At 37.5% G+C, this 12,242-nt stretch overlaps 2 protein-coding genes across 2 annotated transcripts in view; one reads left to right on the top strand and one right to left on the bottom strand.

Moving 5' to 3' along the window:
• Positions 1-2,610, top strand: part of LOC111461648 (CCR4-NOT transcription complex subunit 10-like) — a 6,875-nt gene extending 4,265 nt beyond the window's left edge. The window contains exon 6 of the mRNA XM_023105248.1: positions 500-2,610. Coding sequence (XP_022961016.1) covers positions 500-2,458 — 1,959 coding nt within the window. The 3' untranslated portion in view covers positions 2,459-2,610. The remainder of the gene's footprint in view (positions 1-499) is intronic.
• Positions 2,611-4,280: 1,670 nt separating this feature from the next.
• On the bottom strand, positions 4,281-5,363 carry LOC111461860 (36.4 kDa proline-rich protein-like). The gene is made up of 2 exons (XM_023105575.1): positions 4,587-5,363; positions 4,281-4,440 (listed from the first exon to the last, which is right to left on the bottom strand). Exon 1 carries the CDS (start codon positions 5,310-5,312, stop codon positions 4,605-4,607), a length of 708 nt encoding a protein of 235 aa, XP_022961343.1. The 5' UTR covers positions 5,313-5,363; the 3' UTR covers positions 4,281-4,440; positions 4,587-4,604.
• Between the last annotated feature and the right edge of the window lie 6,879 nt (positions 5,364-12,242).

Genomic DNA, 12,242 nt, shown 5'->3' with positions numbered 1-12,242 from the left:
CCCCCCCCCCCCCCCCCCATCGAGGCCAGCGTCTTTGCTGGCACACTGCTTCGTGTCCACCCCCATTCGGGACTCAGCCTCCTCGCTGACACATTACCCGGTGTTTGGCTTTGATACTATTTGTAACGGCCCAAGCCCACCCCTAGCAGATATTGTCCTCTTTGGACTTTCCTTTTCGAGCTTTCTCTCAAGGATTTTAAAACGCATCTGCTAGGAAGAGGTTTCTACACTGAATGCTTCGTTCTCCTCCCCAACTGACGTAAGATCTCACAAGTTAGATTTATCCCTTTGCCAGGGCAGCTATGTTGCTGTTGTTTCTGTGTATAGTATGTCATGTGCTCTCTCTTCACTGTGTTTTCAGGAATTAGTACCGTCTGTTCTTTCCGTGCATATTTTCTCGTATGTTTTTTTCTTTTTTTCTTTAGTGGAACTGAAATCTGCTGAGAAATGCATGATGATGTATTGAAAATGGTTTTCTCATGTATTTTTTTTTTGTCAGGATGTTCTACTTTATCTGGAAAAAGCCTTTGGGGTTACTAGTATAAGCCAAAGTGAAAATGGAAGTACAGGGGTACAACAATCCACAAACGTGGTGGCAAAATCTTCGTCTGTTCCTACCAATACTTCTGCCTTTGAATCTTCCAATTCAGATTTAGCTGCAAGTGTCAATGCCTCGGAAAATTCTCTATCGAGAACTTTGTCAGATGAGACATTTGAGTACGAGTCCATGTTATCGACGTTGGATATTGGTGGGCAAAATCCAGCAACACAGACTGGTTTTTCATCTTCAAATGTTCTTTTAAGGATCCCAGCTGATCGGTCTCTATCTACGGTTGATTTCAAGCTTAAATTGCAACTATATAAGGTTCGCTTTCTTCTTCTCACTAGAAATTTAAAGCAAGCAAAGCGTGAAGCAAAGCACGCCATGAACATTGCTCGTGGGATAGATTCATCTATGGCTCTTCTCCTAAAGGCTGAACTTGAATACGCCCGTGGCAACCATCGTAAGGCCATGAAGCTACTTCTGGCATCGAGTAACCGAACAGACATGGGGATTTCAAGCATGCTAAACAACAACCTTGGCTGCATATATAATCAACTTGGGAAGTATCATACATCAACAGTATTCTTTTCCAAAGCTGTGTCTAATAGTTCAGCTCTCTGGAAGGATAGAAAACAGACAACTTTTTCACAAGACAACTCTCTTCTTATCGTCTATAATTGTGGTGTTCAGTACTTGGCTTGTGGGAAACCATTCCTTGCTGCTCGATGCTTTCAAAAAGCCAGTTTGATTTTCTATAACCGCCCTCTGTTGTGGCTCCGACTTGCCGAATGCTGCTTAATGGCTTCAGAGAAGGGGCTTCTGAAGAACAACAACCTTGCTGATTCCGATAGATCGGATATCAAGGTTCACGTTGTTGGAACGGGAAGATGGAGGCAGCTCGTATTGGAAGATAAAACTTCGAAGAATGGATGTGCATATTCCTCTGGTAGAGAAGACGAGCATTTCAGCATCGAAGGACAACCTAAGCTGTCGATTACTCTTGCTCGGCAATGTCTCTCTAATGCCCTGTACTTGTTAAACCGTTCCGAGACCAGCTTTTCGCATTCTGTATTGGCCTCTAATTCTACCTTGGAGGAGAGAGATCATCCAACTGAAGTGGCAGCTTCCAGGAGATATTATAAGAACTTGCATTGTATTGATTCCAAGGCCTCCGCCGCAACTCTAGGCTCAAGTCAGATGAATGCAAATGGTGATACAAAAGAACAAAAAGGTGCTACAATTCAGGAACTTGTGCAAAACTCCCTCTCCTATTATGAGGATATTTCTCGGAGAGAAAACGTGTTGATTAAGCAAACACTTCTTGCCGACCTGGCTTATGTGGAGTTGAAACTGGGGAACCCGTTGAGAGCCCTAACAATTGCAAGATCTCTTATGGAGCTTCCAGGATGTTATAAAGTTTATACATTCTTAGGCCATGTTTATGCTGCAGAGGCCCTTTGCTTACTAAATAGACCAAAAGAAGCTACCGAGTATTTATTGTACTATTTATCTGGAGGAACTGATTTCAAACTGCCATTCGGTCAGGAGAACTTCGAGCTATTTCGAATCGACGGGGTTGCTGATATCGAAGGGGTAAATGGAGGTTCGACAACGGCGGCTAATACTTCATCCCGGGAGGAACTTCATGGTTTCAAGTTCCTCAGACCAGAGGAAGCACGGGGAGTCCTCTTTGCAAATTTTGCCACTGTTTTGGCCTTACAAGGAGATCTTGAACAGGCCCAACAGTTTATCTCGGAAGCGCTATCGATCATACCGAACAGTCCAGAAGCCACTTTGACTGCAGTTTATATCGATCTTGCTATCGGTAAGTCGCAAGAAGCTTTTGCCAAATTGAAACAGTGTAGTTGTGTAAGGTTCCTCCCCAGCGGATTGACAATGAGAAGATCTTCGTGATTGTTACCCGTATAACTGGTGGCTTTGGATTAATGTCCTGCCCTCATGTTAGTACTACTCAACGGGGCTACTCGGCTAGATATAGCAATCTTTAGGAGGATCTTATGACATAGCTCACTTCAGAAAATAAAAATTGATGTTCATTTTTTTTTTATTTTCCATCTCTAGGGTTCATTAGTAGTTGTGTATCTTTTGGGGGTTGGGTTGGGTTAGCGGAGATGCTATCCTATTGTTACAATGAACGTTGATAGAGCTATTTTGAGAAAGAAATTAAAATATATATATATATTGTTCTCTCTGGTAATGAATTGAAAGACTATAATTTTGTATGGCTAAAGTTCAAATCTATTGATAGCATATATGTTCTATTTTCACACATTATGTATTGCCGTTAACTTCACTATTTTAAAACATGTCTGTTAGATAGAAGTTTTCTTACACTAATGTTGTCACACTTCCTCTTTTGGAGGCTAGCGTCACACCGCTCGGTGTCTGGTTATGATATAATTTGTAAAAGCTCAAGTCCACTGCTATAGATATTGTCTATTTTAGCTTGTTACGTATCTTTGTTAGTCTCATGATTTAAAAACCTGTCTACAAGGTTTCATTCATCTCGTGAGATAAAATTACGTTTATTATGATTAACAAATCAAAATCAATTTAATGGTTGATTTTGTACTTTTAAATGCGATTATCATATGGTCCAATTTGGATCCATTTTTAATGATTAAAAACATGAATTAAAGCGATATCCAGTGAATTCAATCTCCATTCTTATGCCACCTTACATTGGAGAAGCACTTATCTTATCTAACTTCAAACAATTAAAATATCTCTGGTTATGTGTGTTGGGATGAGAAGGTTCCCCAAATTATTGGGTACACAAACAACCATCTCTGTAATCCTTAAGAAACTAATGGACAAACACCATACATTTCCATTGAACTAAGAGACAAACTCCCCTCCATGTGCCCTCTTTCTCATTGGCTTCTCTAACTTCTTCCCTTATCCCGGGCACTTTCCTTATTTTCAATTCTATCGCCCTTTCCAGAGGTCATAAATTCTCGTGATTTTATTTTTTATTGTATTTTAAAAATCTTATTAACAAAGATAATTGTCCTCACTTATATTCCATAGATCTATTATTTGTACGTGGAGAACGAAACTGCTGGATCTTTAGTTAAGCTTCTTTATTTATAATCTCTCATGCAAGGTATCAAATCCCATAAATTTTGAACCATTTTAAAAAAATTAATGCATACTATACTATTTATAACCGCTCAAACTCAAACGTAATAATATTTGGTGAGCTGTTACAGGGTTATTATTAAAATTTTAAAAAATTTATGGGAATTTTTATTAATTTATTCAAAACAAAAAAGAAAAGAAAAAGAAAAAAAGGGGAGCGTATCTAAATTAAAACATTTTAATTCAATAAAATCTTGGTCCATCATTCGAAACGTGGTGGAGACATAAAGACAAATGTATTTGAAGGACAATGGGCCCTTTAATATTTTGACGTCCCAATCAGTCCTTTTTGGCATAGCCTCAGTGTCTCTACTTTTGAATTACCGGAATCCACATGTACTCCTACCGTTATAGCCCACTGGAAATAACCAAAGCCCTCTTCAATTTTTCTTAATATATTAACATTTTTATCCCATTTTTTCATTAAATTATAAAATATTTTTGGGTCAATTACATATAATTTAAATATTAAATGATGGTATTAAAATTTTAGTTAGACATTTTTAATGCTTTGACCATGTAATTTATACTTAGGGAAAAAGTTAAATTGAAATAATAATAAGAGAGAGAGACATAAATAAGGAAACATCTAATCCATAACACAACATAACAACAATTATCACAATTTAAAAATAAATCGTTTACAAACATCAGCAAGAAAAATAAAATAAATCGAAAAAAAAAAGACAAAGATTTGACTCGACATCCTCTCATGTCGATTCGATCAATCAAACCTGAAAAAAAAAATCCAATAAGCCAATTGTTTGATATAAATAATAATTAAAGTTATATGTAAAGAATTTAATGCAAAATTCAGAGACTAATTTGTTGGAGGAAATTAATTATGTAAAGAAAAATTGAGAGAAAAAAAGCAGAGGACCTTATTTTGTTCTTGTTTCTAAAGGGAGCAAGTGTAGCCAGGAGGAGGGGTCTTCCCACAAGTGATAAGGAGCTGAAGGGCAATGGGGACATAGATATTAAGGTTAAGAGCCTTAATCTTAAGGGTAGTGCAAAGGCAAACCGCCGCTTCCAACTCAGCCAGCCCTGAAATTATAGGGCAGCACGCATTGGCTGCAGGGTCCCCTACCCCAATGTGCACCAGCCCTCCCAACAGATCCACGCACCCACCCAGTTTCAGAGTGTCAATTGGGCAGGTCTCTTTCCCCGGCGGCGGCGGACAGGGATTCTTTCCCGGAGATGGGTTTTTGATGACTGGAGGAGCCGTCACTGGCGGCACGGTGACTGGAGGGATGGGGACTGGAGGGATTTTGATTGGGGGTTTGATGACGGGTGGGAGGTCGATAGGCGGTTTGACAGGAGGGAGGGGAACTGGGGGGATTTTGATTGGTGGTTTGACGACGGGTGGGAGGTCAATTGGCGGTTTCACGGGAGGGAGGGGGACGGGAGGGATTTTGATTGGGGGTTTGACGACGGGAGGGAGGGTGATGGGTGGGACAATGGGGCCCTTAGGGGACTTGGAACCGGAGCCGGGCTTGACCTTCTTGGGAGGTGGTTTGCCGCAGGAGCCGCAGCCGAAAATGGGGGCGGCGGTGGAGAGGAAAAGCATGCAAACTAGAAGCAGGGCGTGGATTTTTGAAGGCTCCATATTGGCGAGCCTTTTGGGTGGAAGTGGGAGTGGAAGTGAAGGGTGCGGGCGGCAACTGCGGTTATATAGGAATAGTGAGGAAAACAAGAAAACAAGAAAACAAAAACAACCCAAAAAACAAATCACGTGAACATGGGAGACCCAACCCTAACCCTAACCCAACCATGTTCTAAATGACTCGGTCTAAATTAATAAAAATACTTTTAAATTGTATCGTAAGTTTTAATTATTATTGTTGGTTGATGAAAGTTTCACACCAGCCTAATTTAGAGAATGATCCTGGGTTTATAAACAAATAATACTCTCTCTATTGGTCTGAGACCTTTTGGGGAATCCCAAAGCAAAGCCATTAGAGCTTATGCTCGAAGTGGACAATATCAAACCATCGTGAAAAGTCGTGTTCGTCTAACATGGTATCAGAGCCGTACCCTAAACCTAGTCGTGCCAATAAATTAGTAAATCCTCAAATATAAAACAAAAGACTCCAAAAGAAAAGGAGTCAAGCACCCTCGAAGGCAGTAAAAAATGACTAAGACTCCAAAGAAATCGAAAGCCCAAAGCAAAGTCATGAGAGCCTATGCTCAAAGTAGACAATATCATACTATTGTCGAAAGCTGTGTTGGTCTAACAATTACCAAAAATAGTAAAATTAGGGTAAATTTATGGGTAGAAACGTTTGGACACCTAATGCTCTGTCCCTCCAATGATTAAGCTATGGGGTGGTCTGTATATCTGTGATATAAAACAATAAAATGTAGACTACACATATTTAATAATAAAAAGAAATATATATAGTAAAAAAATGAAACAAAATGACATGAAAAGTTGAACAATCCAGACCCAATAATAAATATCCTATGGATTTTTCCCAAATAAAGTTGGCAAATTAATGTCAACCAGCTCATCCATCCTCATTCCTTCGTTATCTTGCATGGGAATCTCTCCATTGGTCTATGTACTTCTTGGATCCTTACGGTAAAACGCTTTCATTCTCTTATTCAAAAAAAATATTACTGTGCTTATTGATTCAATCGCAGCTGATATGCATTCTACTGTGCTTATTGATTCAATAAGCAGCTGATATGCATTTAATTGCAAACAGAACACTGGTTAATTGAATTTAGCGGCCTATTTTTCCTATAAAAACTAAACATAAAGCTTAACAAAAGTGTTACCATAGATCTCTCATCCCAATGTTCAAATAAACGCCAAAATTGGGGAGTGGTTATAGAATTTGAGCTGTTTTGGCACAAAACTATATAGCCATTATGTTTAAAAAAAACAAACTGCACTTTCATTGGCGGTGTTCTAATTTTGAAGTTGTTTGTGGTTTTGCTCCATTATGGGGTGTGAGAGATACAACACAGCTAGCTACCAAGCATGTGGGGGTGGCAATGCATGGTAGCTACAACAACACGACTCACCGGTAGATGCATTTTGGGTTCCTATAATTTGGTTTAAATTTAAACGATAACCTCCATAACTCATCTATATTTATGGTCTGGTCAAATATCACAAATCATACTCTCGTTATTATTATTATTATATTGAGCTTTTAATCTCAAGAAAAAAAAAATGTAAAATGTTAATTATAAACTACATTTAAACCAAAATGGCTCCATTGTGGTTCGTTTAAACCAAAATGGCTCTGATACCATGTGAATGTTTGCTGAATCCACCACCACTGTTGGCTTTGACGCCGCAGGGGCAGTCGTCATGGCTGCCACATGCAGAGCCGATTGATTATTCTTCGGCTCCACCCTTTTGACCTCCAAATCATCCTTCGCCATACTCTGTACATACAACCTCACCTTTTCCAAACATAGCCTCTTTCATTTTCTTCCCAATTTCCCTTCAATCCTTCATCCTTCATCCTTCACAAAAACCCTAATCTTAGGATCTTCATCAGCATTCCTCTTCGAAAATATACAGAATCTCAATAAGCCCATCAACCTTTTATAGAGATTTACCTTTGGAATCTGGGTGCCGCACTGGCATCTTCGCCAACCAAGTTGCCGCCGCCCTTCTCGCCAAAATTGGCTCCTTCGCCCCAATGTGGCGACTCTTCCAGCTGCCCTTCTCGCCAAAATTGGCTCCTTCGCCCAATGTGGCGACTCTTTCGGCTTCAACATTGTCTTTGTCCCTTGCTCTAGGTTTCCCCTTCTACTTCTTGGGGTTAGACATATTCTCACCAGAGCCAAGTCAGCATCGTCGCTAAACGACAATCCCTCTTCATGGGTTAGACATATTCTCACCGAAGCCAAGGCAGCATCGTCGCTGAGCGGCGATCTCTCTGCAGTTTTCGATGGCCAAGAAAGTGTTTCTCTACGCCTCCTCTGAACCAGGTTGTTAACATCTTCACGAAAAGTGTTTCTCAACCTCTTTGAATTTTTCAGATTCAAGCTTCACGTTCGTTTAAATCCGACGCTTAGCTTGCGGTGGGGTGTTAAGGATATTTAGTAATAAATTATAGTTTACCATATATATTATATTTGATATTTTATTATAAGGCAAATATCTAACATTTGCCTTATTACTATAGTATCTTTCCATTTATTGTTATTTCCATTTATTACTATTTCCATATCCTTGTAATTTATTTGATTATAAATAAGATAACTTTCACACCATTTAGGTGTGGTGGATTAATCAAACATTCACAATGGGGTGTGAGAGATACAACACAGCTAGCTACCAAGCATGTGGGGGTGGCAATGCATGGTAGCTACATGGGGTGTGAGAGATACAACACAGCTAGCTACCAAGCATGTGGGGGTGGCAATGCATGGTAGCTACAACAACACGACTCACCGGTAGATGCATTTTGGGTTCCTATAATTTGGTTTAAATTTAAACGATAACCTCCATAACTCATCTATATTTATGGTCTGGTCAAATATCACAAATCATACTCTCGTTATTATTATTATTACATAACTCATCTATATTTATGGTCTGGTCAAATATCACAAATCATACTCTCGTTATTATTATTATTATATTGAGCTTTTAATCTCAAGAAAAAAAAAATGTAAAATGTTAATTATAAACTACATTTAAACCAAAATGGCTCCATTGTGGTTCGTTTAAACCAAAATGGCTCTGATACCATGTGAATGTTTGCTGAATCCACCACCACTGTTGGCTTTGACGCCGCAGGGGCAGTCGTCATGGCTGCCACATGCAGAGCCGATTGATTATTCTTCGGCTCCACCCTTTTGACCTCCAAATCATCCTTCGCCATACTCTGTACATACAACCTCACCTTTTCCAAACATAGCCTCTTTCATTTTCTTCCCAATTTTCCCTTCATCCTTCATCCTTCATCCTTCACAAAAACCCTAATCTTAGGATCTTCATCAGCATTCCTCTTCGAAAATATACAGAATCTCAATAAGCCCATCGACCTTCTACAGAGATTTACCTTTGGAATCTGGGCGCCGCACTGGCATCTTCGCCAACCAAGTTGCCGCCGCCCTTCTCGCCAAAATTGGCTCCTTCGCCCCAATGTGGCGACTCTTCCAGCTGCCCTTCTCGCCAAAATTGGCTCCTTCGCCCAATGTGGCGACTCTTTCGGCTTCAACATTGTCTTTGTCCCTTGCTCTAGGTTTCCCCTTCTACTTCTTGGGGTTAGACATATTCTCACCAGAGCCAAGTCAGCATCGTCGCTAAACGACAATCCCTCTTCATGGGTTAGACATATTCTCACCGAAGCCAAGGCAGCATCGTCGCTGAGCGGCGATCTCTCTGCAGTTTTCGATGGCCAAGAAAGTGTTTCTCTACGCCTCCTCTGAACCAGGTTGTTAACATCTTCACGAAAAGTGTTTCTCAACCTCTTTGAATTTTTCAGATTCAAGCTTCACGTTCGTTTAAATCCGACGCTTAGCTTGCGGTGGGGTGTTAAGGATATTTAGTAATAAATTATAGTTTACCATATATATTATATTTGATATTTTATTATAAGGCAAATATCTAACATTTGCCTTATTACTATAGTATCTTTCCATTTATTGTTATTTCCATTTATTACTATTTCCATATCCTTGTAATTTATTTGATTATAAATAAGATAACTTTCACACCATTTAGGTGTGGTGGATTAATCAAACATTCACAATGGGGTGTGAGAGATACAACACAGCTAGCTACCAAGCATGTGGGGGTGGCAATGCATGGTAGCTACAACAACACGACTCACCGGTAGATGCATTTTGGGTTCCTATAATTTGGTTTAAATTTAAACGATAACCTCCATAACTCATCTATATTTATGGTCTGGTCAAATATCACAAATCATACTCTCGTTATTATTATTATTATATTGAGCTTTTAATCTCAAGAAAAAAAAAATGTAAAATGTTAATTATAAACTACATTTACTTTCACATATTTTTGTTTCTAATTAGCACGGAGAGATCTCGCATCAGTTGGAGAAGAGCACTAAGCATTTCTTATAAGGGTGTGGAAACCTCTCTCTAATATACGTGTTTTAAAATTGTAAAGCTGACGGAGATACGTAACGGACCGAAATTGTTAAAAGCATTTTAAGGCAAAAAGGAGTTGTGCAAAGGAAGAGAGGAGAGAGAAGGAGAAGGGGCATGTGAGGTTAAAAGAGATGAAGCTGTATGGGGTTTTGTAATGTTGTGGGATCCGTGATTTTGCTTTCCTCATCGGTGACGTGATTGCTCCTTTCTTTTCCTTTCTTCTCCAATATCTTCTCCTTCCCAATTCCCATTGTGTCAAAATCATTGCTTTAAATCCTTTTTACCTTTTTCTCCTTTGGATTTGCTTCTCTAGACCCATTCACATTCACAACATTCCCCTTCTTTAATCTTTCATCTTTGGCTAATGGTTGCTGCTGGTTTATATAAACCATATTAATTCTTGTAACGTGTATTTTTCGTTAATTATTGTTAGTACTTTTAGTTCAACGATACGTCGAGGTAGAAATTTGAATCCTAATATTTACATAGAAAGTACTTAATCAGTTAAATTATACTCAGTTTCACGATGTACTTTTATTTAATTTTTACGACTGATAACCGAAGATATCTATCAAACAGGAGTTATCTACCGGTATTGATTCACAAACTTTTAGTTTATTAATTAGAATAAATTATAATAGATTAAAATGAAAGGATGGTCCATTTCTAGAAAAAGAAATATATTAAAAAATTAATATATATATATATATATAAATAATGTGTGTAAAAAATAATAAAAAAAAGGGAACACGGTGGGGTTTGAATGGAGATGTGAAATACAATCCTCGTCTCCTTATTTATTTGACGAGGAGAAATTTTTTTCACTCTCTCCATTCGGAGTGGGTTTTCATGAGGCCCTCGCTGTGTGAGGTAAATATACATCTCTCGTGTAATACTCTAAGCTCATTTCATGTTTTGTGATATTTTTTTTAGAGAAAAGAAAATAAATTGATTTTTTTTTTATTTTCAAATAAGAGAAACATTTTTTTTATGTGCTATTTTCTTTATTTTTAAAAATAAAAAATTTAAAGCGAAATTTATTTATAAGTTTGGGTTAAAAAGGACGAATAAAAATAATGTCTTAAAACGGAATAAACAAGAAACAAAATTTTTTTTTACCCCTTCAACCACAAAATTGTACTTATGATCGAATAATTTCCTACGGAAATTAGGTAAATAATTGTATTTTTCTAAAGAATCTTAAATTTACGACTATAGTTGATTTTATTAACCATAGTAATTAGATTTGTTTATATTATATATCTCAATTTGCTTTTTAAAAAGCCAGAAAATAAGTGATTTTATTTATTTATTTATATATTTTTTGGGGAGATAATGATACTTTTAACGGCTTGGTAAATAAAAATGAGCTATATTGGCTAATTATTCACAAAAATGTCACGACATAAAACCAGAGCTGTTTTCGACGTTGCATGGGAATGGCCGGCGGAGTAATTAATGGGGTTTTGTCGCGTGTGGTGTCGCGTAGAATAACATTTCTCGAACACAGAGTGTTTCCTGTAAAATCCAATGGCTGAGATTTCTTCATCCAAACTGATGGCTGTGGATGCACAATAGCGATCTACTTGGGTTATGATCTAGTGGCTGCTATTCGTTTTCACCACTCACTTGGATAAATACATGGGTTGATTCCTCCACACCACACATCTGTGTGGACCCCAACATTTTTTTTATTGAACTTTTTTATTTTTCTTTTTTTATAAGTTTACATTTTGTGAATTTTAAATAAAAATTTTATTCAACAATAATTAAGTGAAAACGAACACTTATTTTTGGATTCAAATGTGTGGGATAGAGAATATGGTAATTGGACCTTACTAAAAAATTAAATTTATGCTTTTAAATTATGGTTAAATTTAATCAAAGAATATGTATGCATGTGCATGTGTATACGTGTATGTATGTATCTATCTATATATATATATATATTGACGTATACTCTATACATTCATGATATATGTGGGTAGATAAATTTAATGCTACAATGAATTAATAATTTTTTTAAAGAAATATTAATACTTTTTATTTTAAGTTAAATTATTAATTCAGCCTTTTCAATGATTGGCCGCTCTATATTTATATTTATATAATTTCTTGAGCAGGACTACGGGAGCCGTTTTCAGTATCGACAAATTGATGATAATATTTAGTGTATTTACTCAATCTATTGGATCACCCTAAAAGCTTCTATTTTCTTCTATAATATTGCATCACAACTATGAAAATAGAGTTTCAAGCATACAACCTCTTAGCTAGCGAAAGTAGAGGTTGTTGGATGGTGAAAGTCCACATTCAGGGAATGATAATGTGTTTATAATCAAATAATACTCCCTCCATTGGGTTGAAGTCTTTTGGGGGAGTACAAAGCAAAGCCATGAGAGTTTATGCTCAAAGTGGACAATATCATACTATTGTGGAGAATCAT

Source organism: Cucurbita moschata, unplaced genomic scaffold (genome assembly GCF_002738365.1).
Source record: "Cucurbita moschata cultivar Rifu unplaced genomic scaffold, Cmos_1.0 Cmo_Scf00025, whole genome shotgun sequence".
Taxonomy (NCBI): Eukaryota; Viridiplantae; Streptophyta; class Magnoliopsida; order Cucurbitales; family Cucurbitaceae; genus Cucurbita; species Cucurbita moschata.
This window is presented reverse-complemented; position numbering and strand designations above follow the sequence as displayed.

Excerpts from the sequence above, each read along its gene's own strand:
- LOC111461860 (XM_023105575.1), bottom strand. The coding sequence starts at position 5,312 with ATGGAGCCTTCAAAAATCCACGCCCTGCTTCTAGTTTGCATGCTTTTC.